This window comes from Ambystoma mexicanum, chromosome 4p (assembly GCF_040938575.1).
Source record: "Ambystoma mexicanum isolate Mex_15411 chromosome 4p, UKY_AmexF1_1, whole genome shotgun sequence".
In the NCBI taxonomy this organism is placed as follows: Eukaryota; Metazoa; Chordata; class Amphibia; order Caudata; family Ambystomatidae; genus Ambystoma; species Ambystoma mexicanum.
The window spans coordinates 96,252,924-96,273,222 of record NC_090927.1 but is presented as its reverse complement, the minus strand read 5'-3'; the positions used below and the strand labels follow the sequence as shown (position 1 = coordinate 96,273,222).

General features: G+C 44.0%; 1 protein-coding gene across 3 annotated transcripts in view; it reads right to left on the bottom strand.

Annotated features, from left to right (window-relative positions):
* The window catches only part of ZNF512 (zinc finger protein 512), a 337,392-nt gene that overhangs the window by 134,646 nt on the left and 182,447 nt on the right, over positions 1-20,299 (bottom strand). For all 3 annotated transcript variants that reach the window (XM_069605439.1, XM_069605440.1, XM_069605441.1), the window contains one exon: positions 10,377-10,544. In XM_069605439.1, coding sequence (XP_069461540.1) covers positions 10,377-10,544 — 168 coding nt within the window. The remainder of the gene's footprint in view (positions 1-10,376; positions 10,545-20,299) is intronic.

The window sequence follows — 20,299 nt, the reverse complement described above, 5'->3', positions numbered from 1 at the left end:
CGCCGGCCCCAAGCCCTCAATAGGTTGCAGCGGTGACGCTGGAGACAAGGACCGAGACCTAGAGACACGTCTCTGGCGACTTTTCGCATCCTTGTCCGTACAGGACCTCGAAGGCTCCCGATGCGAGTCACGACATGGACCCGAGCCCGAAGGCATGCGAGACACGGTACGAGACCGATCCTGGCCGGCTTCGACAGAAGGCGCCACCGGACCCGTTCACTGCAATTGAAAAATGGCTAACAGATTTTTTAAACGCTGCCCATTCCTCCGGAGTCGAGGACTTTGTTAGGCACGTAACCTTCCTCGATGCACCCTCCTCCGAGGAGGACGGGGAAGGAGATGGCGCTTCCTAGAGTGTCGGGACAAGGAAGACGTGTGGCGGGAACCATCCTGGGACCGAGATCCCCGGGACTCCATCCGACGCGGAGAGTCACTGATCGAGTCGTCGGTGGAAACCCCCTTGGACTTGGAAGATCGGGACTTAACAGACTTAAAGCCCCTACCTACCTGGAGCTTCCCCTTCCGCTCCCACAAGGCCTTGGCAGTCAGTGACTGGCATTTCGAGCAATCGTCAGTGTTGCGCGGCTCGCCCAGGCATCACAAACAAATGCGGTGGGGGTCGGTGAGTGACATTTTCAACTTGCAGTCCCGGCAGGTCTTGAAACCAGACTGCGGAGTCAGAGGGGTCGAAGAGAATGAAATCATGACGATGAACACACGAGGCATGCCGAGTCTCACAAAGTTAACACGTTCGCGGAAAAAACAGAACTGAGGCTACGGGCGCCGTGTGTCCCATTTATAACATCCTGTGACGTCGCCCCCTCGACGGAGGCCTTCGAGGGACATCGACCCGACGTCATCTACGCAGAGCGCCCTCTGCTGAAAAAGTTTCCAAAGTGCACAGCTGTGGACATTACATGTCAAAAATGTGGAATACATTGGAGGACATAATCCATTTGAATTCTATCCTATCAGAGGGTTAGACAGGGCTGTACACTAGCCCTTTGGCTCTTTAACCAATATTTCTCCCACGTCGCACTCTCGCTAATGAAGGAAGGACTCCTTGCTCCTAAAATTGGCACGGAAAAAATTACTTGGCTTGCATACGCAGACGACCTGTTGATTTATGATCACACTAAGGTCTCTTACAAATTTCGAAGTATATGCTAAAGCCAGTGGTCTAATAATCAATCCTGATAAAACTAAAATTCTATCCTTCAGGAAAGTTAGGGCAAAGACCTCAGGGTTTATTGGTAAGTCAGGTGGGACTGGGATTCAACCTTTTAGCCTATCATGGTTCTAAGGTAATTACTGAGCCCATTACACATAAGGCTAAATTATTGGAGGCTCATCTGGTTAAGATCGACAGAAGGTTTGGGAAATGTTCCCTGAAACCATCTTTGATGATCTTTGAAAGCAACATTATTCCTAAATTAAGCTATGGCCGGGAATTACAGTTTGAGAAAGTAAGAGGAATATTGAACCGATCAGAGGGCCACATTCGGAGAAGAATTTTGGGCTTCTCGAATGCTATCCCTATTTCTGCAATCAGGTTTGAATTGGGGATAGTCTCGATGTGGGCACGGGTACAGTGGGCTTGTCTATCTCTGTACTCAAAAATTAAAAATGCAATGCCAAATACGCTGTACCATCTGTTGGGTAGAAACCTAGATTTATCACGGGCGCTGATCTCTTTGAAGGATAGATCAGAAGCCATCCTCAATGAGATTGGAACATTCGTGGAGATCTTGATCTCAAACCCCATGAATGTTAAACAAGCCTTATTCGAACCGGATTAGTCTCAGACAATCGATGACTTTCATTCATATCCCTCCTTACTCCACTTGAATCTTGAACACAGAACCCAAGGTTTTCCCCAAGGGTTATTCTTCAATTCCCAGATAGATCTTACAGAGGCACTATTCTTAGGGCCCAATGGAATGTCTTACCTACTGGGGAAATTTTAATAAGGAGATTGCTAATCCCGTTGGGCAAAGCCAGCTGTAGGTTCTGCTCGTCCAATTTGGAGACTCTAAAACATTTGGTTATGGAGTGTGTGCCTCTACAGCCATTGAGGGTGACATTTTTGGAGCCCCTTAATGTGAATTCTATTCTGTATCATGAAGAGTGGGCATGGAAACGGTGACTTAATATCCACACCATCCAAGAGGGTTCAGCACTATCAGGTTTTATTAAAAGCTTGAATCTGTAGTATGTATCTACTGCTATACATTGTTCTTATTTCCTTTTCCTATTTTTAAAATTTTACTCTGTATGGAACATGTTATAAGAATCAGATATATGTTTTTTACTTGTTTTTAATTCCTTAAAAGACTTTTTTCTATGTAGGGATACGAGGCAAAGTGTGCCTGTACTGTTTATTTAGTTTTTAACAATATGATTATTAATGTTGATGTTGGATTGGTTCTAGTTTGTTTTGTTCTTGGATTTTATTATAGGTTTCTTGCTGTTTTGTTAAGATTTAACTAAACCAAATACAAATAAAAATGTTTTAAAAATCCTATATCACACGCGTGCAGCCTTCACTTGAGATATAATTTTGCTACTTCAAACTTTAACACACACTGGTATCCCAGGTCGCTTGCCAACTCACCGGCTTTGAGAGTTGCTTTCTTATTTCTACAATTTCCAATTCACAAGCCAAAGTTAGTACCACAGGCTTGGCATTGCCTCCCCAACTCTGCCGTTCACCCGGGAGGGTTGCTGGCGTCCTTGAAAAACAATGCACACTTCTGATGTGGGATCTGCCCTTCTACACTTGTCTTTTGCAGTCTGTCGGAGGCAACAACCTCCAGTAGGGAACTCTAGGGGTTTTCGACCCTGCTGCTCTCGTCACTTGGTCCATTGCTCTGCTCCAGTGGGGTGCCTTCGTCACGGAAGTTCTGCTCGTACTTGTGTTCCGCCATTTATTTATGTGAGGAGAGACAATTGGTATCAGGTGTATGCATTTATAATCAAATGCCTGACTTTGCCTGACCCAATTAGCGGGACATGTCCAGTACGATGTGTGAAAGTTAATGGTGTTACTCTCGGTGCTGTCTGCTAATTCCCCTCACCTTAGAGACCCCCAGCAACTTTGCTGGATTTTGAGTACTTGGATTTTTTTCCTGGAGAGAGTGTGAGCCTCTCATGTATTTTGAATGTGTTTTACTCTTATGTTTTCTTTGGTCATGGAGTTTTAGACAACTCCATAGGCATCATCTTTTCATGTGTGTCACACAGCACCCTCAGTGCAGTGACACAATGAAACCTTTCCAGGCTTTCCCAAGGTTTATACCTTCTCTGGGATAAACTACTGTTTCTCATAGAAAGTAGAGGGAAATTGACTTTACTAGTCTTTTCAAATTCCTAGAACCAGCACATCCTATCTTACTATAGAGTGCTGGAGGGGTTACCTAGTATCCCCTGTAGCAGTCCAATGCTACCCTTTCTTCTCTAAATGGCTGGTGGCAGTGGTTTTACAACGATGCACCATGATTTTTCCCGACCGCGAACACCAGTAGCATTAAATCGCAGGAACCTTGTTTTTCAAGATGGCGTCTGAGCCCCCTTTGTTTAAACAGGTCCCGGTCTTCGTTTTTTGCCATTTCGTTTTGGGAAAGGTACTTCTTGAGTTTGTCTCTGCACGTCAAAACCAGGTTTGGTCTCTTTGTTCCTTCACCTTTGGCAGGCTTCAGGACTGAAGACCGCCTCTGGTGCCAGAGTGTCTGGGGTGGGCAGGAAGTGAGGGAAGTGCCCGAAACTCCCTGTGCTTAGTCTCCTAGAAGACCAAAAGGCACTCTGGCATGATTGGCTGGCTGACTGTCCGGCAAGGACAACCACCCTGCTGGGTGAGTGGCAGATAGGCTGGAATGAAAGGGAGAAAACTGTTTAAAAGGCAAGTCTCTTGGACTGGAAAGCAGAGTCGACCACTGGAATTAAAGAACCGAAGACGGGCTGGAAGAGGGCAGCTGCTGCAACTCCTGGACCGTTGGTTTGCTTGGTGAAGCCCTGCTGCAGGTCCGAATTGCCAAGTTCATCTGACAGAGAAGCCCCTTCAAGGACAACTTCTTCCTTTGAGTTGGCGGGACCAATCAATTCGTAAGTCACCTGGATACCATTCTCGAAGCTGGTTAGGATTAACCAGGGTGAGGGACACCAGCTTGTGTGCTTGGATTACAGCTACTGGAACTGAAGTTACTCCATTTTGTCCGCGTTGTTTGACGATCCTGTGCAGTACAGAAGTCCCCCAACGTCCTCCCTCTTGTCCCCACGACTGAGGCTCAGGAACAGTGAGATCTGCAGGAACTGCCAGGAACCAACGTGTTCTGCTGTATCTTGTTCTTCATTTTAAAGTACTGTGCCAACCCGATTGATAGAATTTACTTCTTGCAGTGAAAGTTTGTGGAACTTTCCCAACTTACAGGCCTAATCAGCTTGTGACCCAACATGATTCTTTTTCGTACAAACTACTTCTGAGAACTTTGGCAAAGACTTTACCGTTTACTTCAAGAACTGCTCTTTCCTATCCAAGACACTAGTCCATTGACTTTGGCCTAGGCCTATTAACTGCTTCGAGCCCTCTACTGAACTAAAACTATTTGCACTGCCTAAGAACGTATTTGTGATCTATTCTGCTAACTTGTGCCTTTGTCCTCCTATTTAAAGTGACTGCCTAATTTACGTAGAAACGTATTGGTTTGGTAGTGAAGTGTATTTGTGTATGATATAAAATAGCCTCCTTCTAGTGAATGTTTTCTAAATGACTGTGTAATAAATTATTAAGTGTTTTACCAAGAAACCTTGAGTGTAAGGGTCTACTTGAACCACTGACTGTAAGAACTCTGTGTAACCTCTCTTACTACTCGCATTCCCTCTTGAGCTAAGCCTGGCTCTTTGTGCAACTTCACTACAGCTCACATTTCCCCTCTTGAGATAAGCCTGCCTGCTCAACATGCTTCCAAAACTGTGTAGTACAAGCTTAAACCAAAGATTGGGTTGCCTATACCTGTAGTCATAGTTGCTTGTAGTGTTCCCAGAGGGTACTGCATTCAAACTTTGCCTAACATCGTCAACTAGACAATCTACACTGGCTCCAGGTTCAAGAACGGTTCATGTTCAAATCAATCACCCAAACACACAAATGTCTCCACTGGGCGGCCCCTTCATACCTGTAGAAAATATCAACACTTCATGCTGTTAGACCTACAAGAGCAGCCTACATGCACCTTCTCACCACACCGAGATTCAAGCACAGAAAACGGGTCGCAGTAGATTTCCCACCAATGCTAGCAAGCAAAGGAACACCATGCCTGTCCAACTCAGAGCACAAGAAACCTTTTGGATCTTCCACAAACAATTAAAAACCTACCTCTTTACACAAAGCCTGGATAACTAATTTACCTCACACATGTCAGTGTATAGTTTAAACCTTCATAAGTCCTTTGGGCACTTTTCGATGTAATTATGTAACTAATTGATCACCCCACAACAAATTGTATCTATTATTGTTTAGAAATGTTGTATTTTTGTAACCTTGAGTAAGGTTGTATTTGTGTAACCTCGGAAACAACTAACTTTATCTGTAAGAAAAAGCGGCCAGATGCCTTCCGGCTTGTGGCGCTATATAAGCAACAAAATAAATAAATTCTCCAAAAGGGATGCAGGCAGGCAGTCAATTATCCCAGCATTAAAGTGTTCAACATTTAAAACCTGTGAGGGAACACGCACTGCCAAAGCCAGTAGGTTCAGAAGCAGGCCTTTAGAGAGCAAGGATAGCCAAAGTCAATGGGCAAAGTTAAAGTTCTGATGCTCTTCTTCTTAGAAATATGTTCTTAAATAGTCAGTGTTCAAAAGAGAAATCACAGCAACTCAAGAGGAGTCACCTTTAGAAAGTACAAGCTGTAAGGCCAATGCAGGTAAGTTGATGTCAACTTAGTGTAGGGTTAAATGGTACTCCCAAAGATAGGATGCACCCCAAATGGCAAAAGGAAAAAATACTCCACAGTACCTTTGAAATTAAGACGACGTTCCAGCTGGTTGCCTTCACGATGCAATGCAGTAGACCCTTATTACTGGTCCTTGGTCGTGGTGACGAAACGGAGGACGTTTGGTGGGTTTCTGCGGCAGCACTCAAGAGAGAGAGAGGGATTCAGCAGCAATGGATTTGTCGATTCAGCAGCTCTTTGTGGTTTTGGTGCCTTTTTCTCAGTGTATAAGAAGAACAAAAAGCTCAGGTTAGGATTACCTTGATCCCTGTGTCCCAGTCTCTGGTAGGGGGACTCTGGGTGCAGATTTCTTGCTTCTGTAGGGTCCTCTGGATGCCCACGAATATCTGGCCGGATTAGACTTCGGAAGACAAGGCACTCACAAGTGGTCGAAGTACCCCAGGTATCGGGCTTCTGCAGCCTTGGCAAGTTGCAGCAAGTCGGGGTTTGTGCCAAAATAGTGCCTCGTGGCTAGTTGGTCCCACCAGCCTAAGGGAGGATGTTGTCCTTTACGGGTCTTACCTGTCGATTCGAAAATGGGGTCAGCACAGCAGCATGGCTTCACCGGGCACTTTGCGGTCCAGGAGGGTGCTAAATGGCGTCTTCTACTTCAGATGTTGTCCTCCAGTGGCCGACTCGGCGCTTAGTCCAAAAAACCATTGTTAGACAGAATTGCAGGCAGTACCCTCTAGGAACACCACACACAATTAGCACTACAGGTGTAAGCAAAAGCCAACCTTTGGTATACGTCTGTACCACACACTTTTGGTAGCGAGCTGAGCAGCTAGGCTTATCTCAAGAGGGAATGTGAGCAGTAGCAGAAGTTACATAGAAGTAGCACAATCACAGTGGTTCAAGTAGACACTTCCAGTCAAGGTTTCTTGGTAAAATTACTTAAGCATTTATTTACACAGTCATTTAGAAAACTTTCACTAGTAGAAATCAACTCAATATTAAACACCAATATGCTACAGTATCAGTTATAAAGACAGTTTGCGTTCCCCTGTAAAAGAAGCCAAATGGCACTTCAGTACCTTTAAATAGGAATAAAAAGCATAGGTTTGTACAAAGGGTTAGAAAGACACTTCTTTTAGATAATGCAAAGGTTCAGTGTACCAGGAGGCTCAGGTCGATTCAATAGGCCAGGCCAAAGTCAATAGTCTAGTGTTCTTGGATAGGACAGCACAGTTCTGGTGCAAAATGGAGAAGTCTTTGTGAAAGTCTTTAGAAGTAGTTTTTACGATAAAGAAAAATATGCTGGGTCACAAGCCGATTAGACCTGTGAGTTGGGAAAGTTTCACGAACTTCCACCACAAGAGTTAGGATCTCTCAACCAAATGGCACAGTACCTTAAAGTGGAGCAAAAAGATGCAGCTGAAGGCGCTGGTTCCTGGCAGGACCAGCAGGTCTCGCTGTTCCTGAGCCTCAGTCGTGCGGACAAGAGGGAGGACGTTGGGAGACTCCTGCATGGCACAGGATCGACGCCAGAGCATACAAAATGGCGTCACTTCAGCTCAAGTAGCTGTGGCTTCCAAACACAAACTGGTATCCTTCCCCCTGGTTAACCTTAACCAGCTCCAAGAATGGTATCCAGGCGTTTGCTGAGTTGATTGGTCCCACCAACTCAAAGGAAGAAGCTGTCCTTGAAGGAGCTTCTCTGTTGAGGGAGTTTCAGGCAATTCGGACCTGCAGCAGGGCTTCACCGGGCAAACCAACGGTCAAGGAATTGCAGCAGTCGTCTTCCTTCAGCTCGTCTTCGGTTCTTTCATTCCAGTGGTCGACTCTGCTTTCCAGTCCTGGAGACTCGTCTTTTAAACAGTTTTCACCCATTAATTCCAGCCAAGCTGCCATTCACCCAGCAGGGTGGCTGTCCTTGCCGGACAGTCAGCGAGCCAATCACGCCAGAGTGCATTTGGGTCTCCTAGGAGACTAAGAACAGGGAGTTTCGGGCACCTCCCTCACTTCCTGCCCACCCCAGACACTCGGGCGCTATGGGCGGACTTTAGTCTTGAAGCCCGCCAAAGGCTCACAAAAAAGGGACAAAACCGGGGTTGGCTCACAGAGTTAAACCCAAGAAGGACCTTTCCACAAAGAAACAGCGAAAAAAGATGACCGGAGTCTGTTTTTACAGAGGGGTCTTGGGCACCAAATAGGAAAACATGGCTCACCCGATTTTTAGCTACCGGTGTTCGCGGTCGGGAAAAATAATGGTAGTTCGTTATAAAACCACTGCCATCATCCATTTCAATAGGAAAGGGAAACATTTGACAGTTACATGAGTGTTCAGACATAGGGGATGCTAGGCAACCCCTCCGGCACTCTATAAGGAAGATAGTGTGTGCTGAGTCTATGAATTTAAAAAGACCAGTAAAGTCAATTTAACTTTACATTCTCTGGGAGACAGTAGTCGGTCTCAGAGAAGGTATTTAAACCTTGGGGAGTCCAAAGGACACCCCTGTGCCACTGCACTAAATGTGCTGTGTGACACAATAAAAAGATTATGCCTATCTAAAACTCCATAACCAAAGAACACAAGAGTAAAACACACATCAAAATACCAGAGAGGGGGGAAAAAGGCTCACACTCTCTCCAGGGAAAAAACAAGTACTCAAAATCCAGCAAAGTTGCTGGTGGGTGGTTTCTAAGGCGAAGGGAAATAAACACATTTCTGAGAATTCTCCCTAACAAACATGCTTTTTACACAAGTTCCCATTCATTCACAACCCTATGCTGTCAATCACACAGCAGGGTGGCTGTCCTCCAGGACAGCCAGCTGGCCAATTGGAACTGGTTTCACTCAGGCACACCTAAAGACAAAGGACAGTGACATTTCGGGACCGTCCCTCACTTCCTGCCTTTCCAGACACAATGGAGCCTGGGCGGGCTTCAGGGCTGAAGCCCGCCAAAGGCAAAATGCGCAAAGGACTCAAACCTGAAGCAAACAGAGTAAAAGCCCAGAAGAATCTAACTAAAAAGAAATGGCAAAAAAGAAGCCCGGGCCATTTTGAGAAAATTTTAATCTTTGGGTGCAGCACTGCAGATGAGGTATCAGCCTGAAGATACGTGTCACTTGGTAGTAAAAACGAAACCACTGCCATCAGCCATTCAAATGAGTTAGTATAACAAAATGGTACATGAGAAATGGGTTAAAGGAATTACTATGTAACCCCCAGCACTCCACATAGAGTGGTGTGTGCTGGACCCATAAAGTAAAGATAATAAGTTGTCATCTTACGATTCTTGGGAACAGTAGTTCACCCAAGAAAATGTAGTTAAACATTACCAGAAGTCCAAGGGACTTCTCAGTGGCAGTGCACAAAAGGTGATGTGTGTCACAATGCAAACACAGATGTCTATGGAGTTTACCAGATTCCATAAAACAGTAAGCAACACAGAAAATCATAATCAATCATAATCAGGAAAACACATGAGTGAAAAAAAGGTCTCGCTCACTCAGGAGTAAACATTAAAAAGTCCTCAGTCTCTAAGGTTCAAGGGAATTGGCACAGAAATGAAAATTATCCCTAACAATTTGCGGCCCAGTCAAGGTAAAGCCAAGACCCTCTGAGCAGCCGGATGGCATGTGTGTGGGGCAAAGCTTGCTGCGACACTCGCCACAAATGCACTGTGGCTGTGTGGGTGCTTATAAGAAAACATTCCGGTGCAAATCATTTGAACGCCCCAATGGTATATCCTACTAGTATAGAGGAAAGGGGACAGGCCGAAAGAGTATTTCGTAAAGCTCTCAATGTAAGGACATGGTTGAAAATAAGTCTGGAATAGGCAGTGAAAGGATGGACGTGCACATGGTTAGCAGTTTGATTGCCCTTCAAAATACTTCAAAACCATACCTTATAATGACGCTATTATTTTAAAAGATGGATCTGACTCACACACCTATAAACCACTCTGCTCCAGCACTGGTGGTGACCCACAAAAGAGAATCTACCTGCTTCCGTTATTTCACTATATAGTCCGCTCAAGAATAGTATAGACCCCCAAACAATCAAGCTTGACATCATTGAATCAAAAATTATAAGAAAGCCTTGACTTTGCTGAAATTACATAGAATTCATTGAGTCCATCAATATTAAATCCTACCTTTGAACCCTAGTGTCCATGGGGAAAGTAATTATAATTATAATGGTTCTCTTATAATTCTGTTTCATACCAGAGACCAGTTTCAAATTGCGAGACCGGGATTCAAACCTGTGTTGCTCTGCATTGTCTTGCTTCCAAGACAAACTCATTGCCCCTGAGCTATCCTCCGGGCCTAGGCTTTCTGCGAATTTCTGTGAATAGGGCCACCGTCATAAAACTTAAACTTGCACCAGAAGACGGCCCAATCGTAAGCGTGCCCAAGTGCCCATGAACCAGGTGTCTACTCACTGGTCTGTGCGCCGCTTTTAGGTGATACATAAGGCCCGCTCGGGACTGGTACGCCTTTCCACAATGATGGCATTTGACTGCCATCTGCTCAAGTTCGGACTCCTCCTTCCCGCACTTCTTCATATGGTACAAGTACCCTAGAACAGAGGTGAAGATGCTAGGGCAACCCTGAATCAGAAACAGAAAAAAAAAATGTGCGTTAAAATCGAGCAAACCAGACTGTAAAGAAGAATACATTCGTTCAACACTGTTCGCCTAGAGAGCATTCTGTGAAGAATGTTTTATAATCTCCTACAGAATGCTGGCAGTAGTCCAGAATATTCAAATGGCTAGATTGTTAGGCAAGATTTGACGCAGTATCTCTGTGGGAGACCACACCAGTCTTGTCCTCTTGGTGTTAGGAAAGATTGTATGCAGTACCCTTTGGGTGCACTACAACAAACCTGACCTCATAGCAATAGGAACCCAACCTTTGGTATAAGCGTATACTACACAGGTTGGTAGCGTGTTGAGCAGCCAGGATCCTCTCAAAAGGGGTCAATGTGAGCTAAAGGTGAGTTCCACAGAGATTCACAGTGACAAGTATTCAATTAAACACAAGGTTTCTTGAATAAACAATTATTAATTATCAGTCAGAGTAAGCTTTCTTCAGAAGGGAGCAATATAACAGTAACACTCAAATATACTTCACAAAATACACACTCTTAATATCTCTAAATCAGGTAGTACACTTTTGGGATGGCCCACAGACAAAACCTACACCCTCAGGTGACCAATAGCTAGGTTTCGGGGGATATTAATATGTCAATGTTGTATTTAGGATCATTTAGAGCAAGTCAAAGGAAAAGGTTATTAGAACATAGAAGAGACCATAAATATTCTTTAAGCAGGCAATTACTTTCAGATCCCCAAATAAGAGTCACTCAGTGGAATAGGCTAAGCAAAAGTCAATGGGCAAAAGTCTATTTGAGCAGAAGCACTTCTTTGAATGTAAGTAGAAAAGTCTTTGCACAATGTTTCAGAAGTCTTTGAAGAAAAAGAAAAATCAATGTAGGGCCACAAGCTGTTCGACTTGTGAGTAGTAGAAGATGCAAGCAACTATACAGCAAGAGGTAAGTTCTCTTAGACTTTTACAGTATCTTTTTGTATTGAAGAAAAAGTGCAGCAGATGACTTCTGTTCCTGAGCAGCTCTGCAGATTTCACTGTTCCTGGGCCTCAGTCGTGAGGACAAGAGGGAGGACTTCTGGGGACTCCTGCACTGCAATGGGACGTTCACCGCTCGCAAGCAGCAATCTTCCAACAAGTGGCTGTTCGGTGTATCAGCTCCTCGCGTCTACCGTAAATAGCAACACTGCGGTTCCTGGCTGTCAAGATGGGCTATTCTTGCTCCTGGGGTCCCACACTCTTGAGGGTGCTCAGGCTCGGTCAGTCCTGCTTCCTGGGAGTCCGGAGGATCTTCCTGGAGCTCTTGGCCAGCTTAAAAGCAACGCACACATTCGGAAATGGTGGCAGATATGGTGCGTGCCCAAGAAAAAAATCTTAATTCTTTGGGCTATGATCTACTCTCATTAGCAGATAAGAAAGAGGCCAATAATTTTCTTGAATATCAGGAACCGAATAACAGTCAAATCAAACAAATTATTCAACTTGATAATAATAAATTAGAAAACTTGGGCCCAGGGTTGGCATTGATTTCAAGCCTCCTGAATAATAATCAGGATTGGTCATGGTTACAACCGGCACTCAAAACCCTGGAAACATTTAGACAAGACAAGAGGTGTTCCTAACTATATAGAGATTGAGGTGATCTCTTGGAACTCTTGTGGGGGAATCAATCTCAACCCGTTTCTGAATAAAAGGGAAAATTATGTACGCCCCCGTATCTATTTCTTACAGGAAACTATGATGCTTTCAGACATGCACATAGACGGTTTCTACACTTTTTCTTCAGTAGCTACCAGGGGTCAGCTGGGCAGACCCAGCGGAGGCCTGGTTATTGCCATCGATCGTAATTTGGGGTTCGTAGGTGAGGTGATATTTAGGAGTAACTGGCTTCTGGCTCTTATGCTATCTAGGGAGAATAATCTAGAGCCGATTCTCCTTTTGAACCTCTACTGGAATCCGCTAAAAGTAGACATTGAGGAAGTGGAGGACTCTCTAGATATAATCTTGGGAAATTGGTTTGAGAAAGGGTTAGAAAATCGCATTATTTTGGGAGGAGATTTCAACTCAGCTTGTGCCGATGGTTCGGTGCTTAATGAAAGAGGGGTATTACCTAGACTTCTTAGTACGACGACAAAAAGAGTTATAAGGTGGGATAACTACTTAGATAACTGGGATTTGGGTCTTTTAGACCACGCCTTAGATTGGGATCTTCCTAAACATACTTGGAAAAGAGGAAGTAAGAGCTCTAGAATTGATTTCTTCTATGTATCTAATGGCTGGAAGCAAGCTTGTGGAAAACTATCACATATGGAGGTCGAGTTCAGCGACCACGTTCCCTTATGTTTTTCTCTCTTCATCCCCGACAGGAGTATGTCTATCAACCCCATGTTGCAAGGTTTAGAGGTGGGAAACAATGGGAGAAGAGTTATTTGGAATAAGAAAATAATTAAGAAATTTAATACCATGGTGTTGGAAAATTTGTCACAGGTGCAGCTTCAAAGTATCAGGGGGATGACATTGAGTTGGGAGGTTCCTACTATAATATTATTTTGTCATGTGTTTATAAAATTAGTAGGGCCAGAGATCTGGGGGTGCCGACACCGAGGGTGCGGGTGGCTGATCCCAGAATTCAAAAAGCCAAGCATACTAAATATAGGGAAATTAAAGCCTTGAAAAAAGTATCTATTCCTCTCGAGGAATTTAAGCTGAAAAAGAAAAAAATAATTCAGAACTATAAAAACTTTATCAAGTCTCTTAGAATGGATCACTATCAAGAAACACATCAACTGATGATGTATAATCTATGCAAGGGCAGAGAGGTTAAATTTTGGTCTACCATCAACTCCTTACTAACGCCCTCTAAAGACAAATTAGATTGCCCCATTCAAGCGGATCTGTGGACTCTCTTTTATAAAGCAAAGTTCGCTCTACCCGCTAATCTCGCTAGGGAACAGGATGTGAACTTGGGCCCTCCGGTTGTAAGTGAGTGTTTGTGGGATATAGAAGATATCAAATGGGCCATTAACAAGCTCAAACCTTCTAGAGCACCGGGCCCCGATGGTATTCCCCCCTTTGTTATAAAGGCGGCCCCAGAAATGTGGGCTAAGTTACTCAAACCCATATTTGATGATGTATTTACATATCACTCTATCCCTAAAACCTGGTCGCAGAGCATTATAATTCCAATCTACAAAAAAGGGATGTCCTAAATCCACAGAACTACAGGCCTATTGCACTGTTAGATGCAGCGAGCAAAGTCTTTGGCATTTTGCTCTTGAGGGACCTTAATAAGGTTATTAGAGGGAAGGCCTGCTATAGTAAATTCCAGGTTGGCTTCAGAGAGGGCTTGGGAACCGACCTAAATGGGATGATTTTGGCTCATCTAAGGGATACAGTCCACCAAACTAAAATGGGAGATGTATACATGGCTTCCCTGGACCTCGCTAATGCCTTCGATGGGGTCATTAGAGCTAGATTGTGGACAAAAATGTTAGCTATGAACGTTCCACGCAAGATTGTCCAAATCTTGGCTCTTTTACACAGGAATACAACTGTTAGGGTACGCTTATCTCAAGAAGGCTCCCTTTCCGAGGCAGTTGTTACTGAGGTTGGGGTCAAACAGGGCTGCCCCCTTGCACCCACGCTCTTTAACCTGTACGTCAGCAATGTGGAGGACCTGTGGCAGGGCCCTTCTATTATTCCGGTCAGGTTGGGTAGCTTGGCTATCGAGTGGATGGCCTTCGCAGATGACTTTATCCTCTTTGATCGTACCCCGAGAGGCCTTCGCAGAAAGATGGATATTTTTTATCAATATGCTCTGGCGAATAATCTCTCCCCCAACGCTTCGAAATCCCAAACGATTGTAATTTCTAGGAAAAGAGATGCCAAACCTTGTATCTGGAAGATGGGAGATAACTCGGTGGAACAGGTTCAGGCCATAACCTATCTAGGTTATAATTTTTCCAACCAATCTAGCTTAAAGATGTGGAAACTGAATCTTGGGATTAAAACAGCTAAACTAAAGAATCAGATGAAGTTTCTGAGGGGAAAGGTCTGTAAATTTTCGCTTCTGCCTATTAGACTATTCTACCTTGCGAAATGTGAACCGGTTCTTTTATACGGTTTGGATATTTGTACAAAAGACTTGAGCTCATACCTTAATGTGATCCAGGGGAAATTGTGGAAGGAAGCAATGGGCCTTTCTATGGCAATCCCCAATTCCATTATTCGGCACGAGTTATGTCTCATATCACTTAAAGCCAGATACTTGTGGAGGCAACTCTCCTCTCTTAGAAAAATATATGATCCTCCGATAAATACTTTATATGAATTGTTGAATAAGGTTGTCAAAACAGGGACGGTACTATCTATTAAGAGTTTTAGCGATAGAATGCTCTTGTTGTTGGAATCGCTGGGACTTTGCTTAGACGATCTGATTCAACGACCGGGACTAGTCAAAAAATCTTTATTTAGGTCAGACTGGGTAGACACAGTAAATGATATTGAATCCCATGTTACCTACAAAGAGTACGCTAAATTTTTTCATGCAAGGGAATCAATTCCTCTATATATTCAAAGATTTCCTTGCCAGAAGGCGAGAAATACATTTATGCGTTTCAGACTAAATCAGATGCCCACTCTAGAAAGAATTTACCATTGGAACCATATAGAAAAAGGATCAAAGGATAATTTTAAAAATCTTGCATGTCGATTTTGTGGAGCGACCGACATGACAGAAACTCTTAGGCACCTTCTCCTGACATGCACCCGTTTGGGGAATAAAAGATCTTTCTTCCTGATAGATAGATTTGAGGGGGACTGGGAAATGTCGAAGAATCTGTTCTGGAGTCGCTGCATGTGGGGTGCAAATATCTCCCTAATCCTCGCATTGAATTCACTCCTTCTTAATATTCAGGAGGAACTGGAAGCTAAAAATAATGAATCCAACGAGTAGAGACTAGATAGATCCAATGGTATATGAAATGATATATGAAATGTAATTTGTATATAAAACATATGGAATATTGATTTTATGGCTGGGAATGATTTTAAAAGCTGATAAATGTGTTAAAAAAAAATGTCTGTTCATAAAATGAAATATACTTTGCTATTTGTTTGGAATGTACTTTATGTTGTATAAGGTTTTATGTAAACTATTCATGCAACAATAAAAAAAAAAAAAGCAACGCACACAATCTGGTGTTCCTCTCCCTGGCATTTTGGTTTCCAACTTTGTGACGACCTGTCTGCGAGAAATTCCTTTATCGGTCGCATGAACAAGACAGTTCAGGATAAGGGGTATGCAAGATGCCATGGACCCCAGCAGTGACATGAAACTGCGGACCGAGACCACCGTTCCTCTGCCACATTCGCCCGCTCTGGACTGCAACTTCAACACTCTATTCCAACGGCTTCACCCAATTGTTCTGTGTGAGAAACTGGGCACTGAGAAAAAACCACTCCCTGGAAGGCGTCAGTGTTGGGGAGAATTCTCAAAAAAGTTTGCTGGATTTTGAAGACTTGTTTTTTTTACCTGGAGAGAGTGTGAGCCTTTTTCCCCACTCTCTCATTTATTTTGATGTGTGTTTTACTCTTTTGTTTTCTTTGGTTATGGAGTGTAAACAACTGCATAGGCATCATCTTTTCATTTGTGTCACACAGCACCCTCAGTGCAGCGGCACAGGGAAGCCTTTCAGCCTTTCTCAAGGTTTAAATACCTCCTCTGGGATAAACTACTGTTTCCCAGAGTAAATAAAGTGATTACTAGTCTTTTAAATTCCTAGACCCAGCACACCCTATCTTACAATAGAGTGCTGGAGGGGTTACTTAGTATCCGCTGTGTCTAGATACTCATGTAGCAGTCAAATGCTACCCTTTCCTCTCAGAATGGCTGGTGGCAGTGGTTTTACAACGAACTACCATGATTAGTCCCGACAGCTAAATATTCGTAGCTCGGGTAACATTAAATAGCGGGAGCCATGTTTTTCAAGATGGCATCTGAGCCCCATCTGTAAAAACAGGTCCCGGTCTTTTTTCGTCATTTCTTTTTGTAAAAGTCCTTCTAGAGTTTGTCTCAAAACCAACTTTGGTCCCTTTGTTCCATCGCCTTTGGCAGGCTTCAGAAGTGAAGACCGCCTCTGGCGCCTGAGTGTCTGGAGTGGGCAGGAAGTGAGGGAGGTGCCCGAAAATCCTTGTGCTTAGTCTCCTAGGAGACCCAAAGGCACTCTGTTGTGATTGGCTGGCTGACTGTCCAGCAAGGACTGCCATCCTGCTGGGTGAGTGACAGCTAGGCTGGAATGAATGGGAAAATAACTGAATAAAAGGCGAGTCTCTTGGCTTGGAAGGCAGAGTTGACCACTGGAACGAAAGAACCGAAGACGAGCTGGAAGAGGACGGCTGCTGCAACTCCTGCACCGTTGGTTTGCCCGGAGAAGGCCTGATGCAGGTCCGAATCACCAAGTTCATATCGACAGAGAAGCCCTGCAGGGACGACTTCTCCCTTTGAGTTGGTGGGACCAATCAACTCAACAGTAAGCCACCTGGATACCAATCTCAGAGCTGGTTGTATTTTCTTCAGACTGCTGCAGGAAACTGAACAACCAGGAAGAGGGACACCAGTTTGTGTGCTTTACAGCTACCGGAATCGAAGTTTGCCAGTTGCCACTTTTTGACCAGTTCCAGTGCAGGTGTCCCCCAACGTCCTCACTCTTGTCCCCACGACGGAGGCACAGGAACAGCGAGATCTGCAGGAACTACGAGTAACAGAAGTCATCAGCTGCATCTTTTTCTTCATTGTAAGGTACTGTGAAATCAGACAAGAGTACTTACCACTCGCGGTGCAAGTGCTTGAAACTTTCGCAACTCGCAGGCCTAATCAGCTTGTGACCCAACATATGATTCTTCTTTTTGCAAACTACTTCTAAGAACTTGTGCAGAGACTTTTCAGTTGACCTACCAGAACCGCTTTGTCCTATCCAAGACTTTAGCCCATTTACTTTGGCCTAGCATACTGAATTGAATCTTATGGTGGACTCAAAATATCTACACTGTCTAAGAATAATTGTAACCTTTCAGGTTCTAATAACCCTTGCCTTTTACTCCCCTTCTATTCTGATATAGTATTGAAGTATATTTGTGTGTTATATGATTGTCTCCTTCTTATGAATGTTTTATAACTGACAGATAAATACATTAATAAGTATTCATCAAAGAAACCTTGAGTGTAACAGTTTGTTTGAACACTTGTGATTGTAGACCTCTGTGTAACATCATTACTGCTCACATTCCCCTCTTGAGATAAGCCCAACTGCTCAGCTTCGTTACCAAAACTGTGTAGTACAAAGGTTGGTTTGCTTACACCTGTAGTCATAGTTGTGTGTAGTGGTCCCAAAAAGTACTGTATACAATCTCTGCCTAACACTGGTGGCAAGCAGTGAGGATCAATTGTAGATTTGTTTCATTGAGAGTTCTGCTTTACTTTTGTTCAAATAGTAACCTTCACAAGGCTAAGCACCACTACAAAAGCAATTGTAACATGCCAGATATGGATACCTTCAGACAGGAAGCCCTGATAATTTTAACAGTAGATCAACTGAAGGAAACGTGTAAGGTCAGAAATCTCCCTGTTAAAGGAAAGAAAAATGAATTGTTTGAAAGATTGTTGAATCATCAAAGTCTGAGTAGTAGGGCTGTCACACGTACTCCTTCAGAAAATGTGGAAAATGTTGATGAGGATGATAATGATTCAGAGTCCACTCTAATGTTATTGAGTCAGAAGAGTTCGAGGAGTCTCAGGATGTGAGCCCCTCTTTACCTCAACAAGCTCTTAGGCCTCAACCTTTAGCCACAGGGACCGTAGGTCCAGTACGGAGTCTAGAATTTGTCTCTCTTGAAAAAATGGGACTTGAGTTAGAGTGCAAAAGGCTCCAAATGCAAACTGAAAACAAACATCAAGAAATGAAACTCAGAGAAATGGAAATGCAACATGCTCTTGAAATGAAGAAGTTGTTTCTTGAAAATGTTCTATCCCAGAGTCTTCTAGGTCTTCCAGTCCTAAGAGACCTTGCATGCCTAACGAAGTTGCGAGTATGTATGAGCTGAAGCTCGATATTGTGGATTGGTTGGGTGCTTTTGAATATAACTATGGGATTCAGGGTTTCACAGGGAATCAGTTGATTCCTTGGCTTTTGTCTAGGCTCCCCCAGGTTGCAACTGATGCTGTAATGGAGGTGGGGGAACTTGAAAGATTGGAGTATGAAAATGTGAATCTAGCTTTCATGGCTACATTTGGGAAAACTCCTTCCCAGTACCTTAAGAGGTTTAGGACCCTCAAAAATACTGATGGTACCCCTTGGGCTACCTGGGTGTGAGCATGTTTCAGAAACTTAGATGGATGGGTTAAGGATTACACAGTCAACACTTTTGAAGGAATGAGAAATCTGTTTATGTTGGAATCTATTTTTGATGCCTGTTCTACTGAACTAAGACAGCACTTGGCTGACTTTAAAGAGATTGATCACAAGAAACTAGCAAAAGCTGCTGAGTTGTGGGTTGCCAACAGGCTTACTCACAAGAATTCTGGGGTAACTCAGAAAAAGGATGAAGGGAAGCAGCAGAAGAAAGATGGTAAAGAGAATTATAATACCTCCAATCCAAAAGAGGGCCCAAACAGGAAAAGGGTAAGACACAGGGGAAACCAAATCAGTCTAGTCATACCTCTGGTGCCAAACTAGAGGGAGGTCAGCAGAAGACCCCATTTGTCAAAACATTTGGAAAATGTTATGCTTGTGGATCAACTGACCATGTGAAAGGGGATCCCAGATGCAAGGGTACACCTTCAGGGGTCCACAGTGCCTCCTTAGCCTTCATCCTTGAGGGAGTAGTAGATATGGCAAGTGGAAACTTTCAACTACTGGCTGAAGACCCCATTGGAGTCTATGACAGTGCTTCTTTAGTTTCCCTGGCCCTGTGGGAACATCAGAATTTAGATGTCTATAATTCTATTCCAGATAACACAAAAGAATATTACAAGGACAGTGTAATTGTAAATGGTCAGGAACCCCTGCCATTAGAGACACTGGGGCCAGCATTACAGTGGTGGATGAAACCTTTTTCAAACCGGAGGATGTTGCTAAGGCACCCAAAGGCCTCACTAAGCTTGCTGGAGTCCCTGTCCAACTGCTTCCAAGACTACCAGCTCTCATCCAGTGCAACAATATGACTGTAAGGATACCTTTCAGTGTACAAAGTGAGGTACCTGGGAGGGTCCTGCTGGGGGGTGACTTAAAGACTCTTGGAGTTGTATCAAGCACCCCCAGGCCTCCCAGTAAAAGGAAACAGGAAGGCCAGAGAGATCACCCTAGATGACTGAAGAGGTTGTTACAGGAGAACCTATAACACCCAGTCCACAGGAAAGGCCAACCTCTAATTCCAGGAAAAAGAAGACAAAGGGGAAACCCAAGGTCTCAGGAAACAAGAAAGATAGCACTCCTGTGCATCAAACCAGGACATCCCCGAGAGGACTGTCCAAAGTCACACCTGTGACTACTCCATCAGCTGAGGCTGAGTGTGAGAAACAACCAGGAGAGGTTGAATCGGCTGCTGAAGGTTCAGAGCTGGAAGACCTTCCCCCTGTTGGAGATCTGGATCCTAAAGACCATCCTGGGCTGCAGTATTTACTGGCAGAAGGTGGCCCATGTAGGGCAGACTTCAGCAGAGGTCAAAGAGAGTGTCCTACCCTTGAAGGACTTCGCCAACA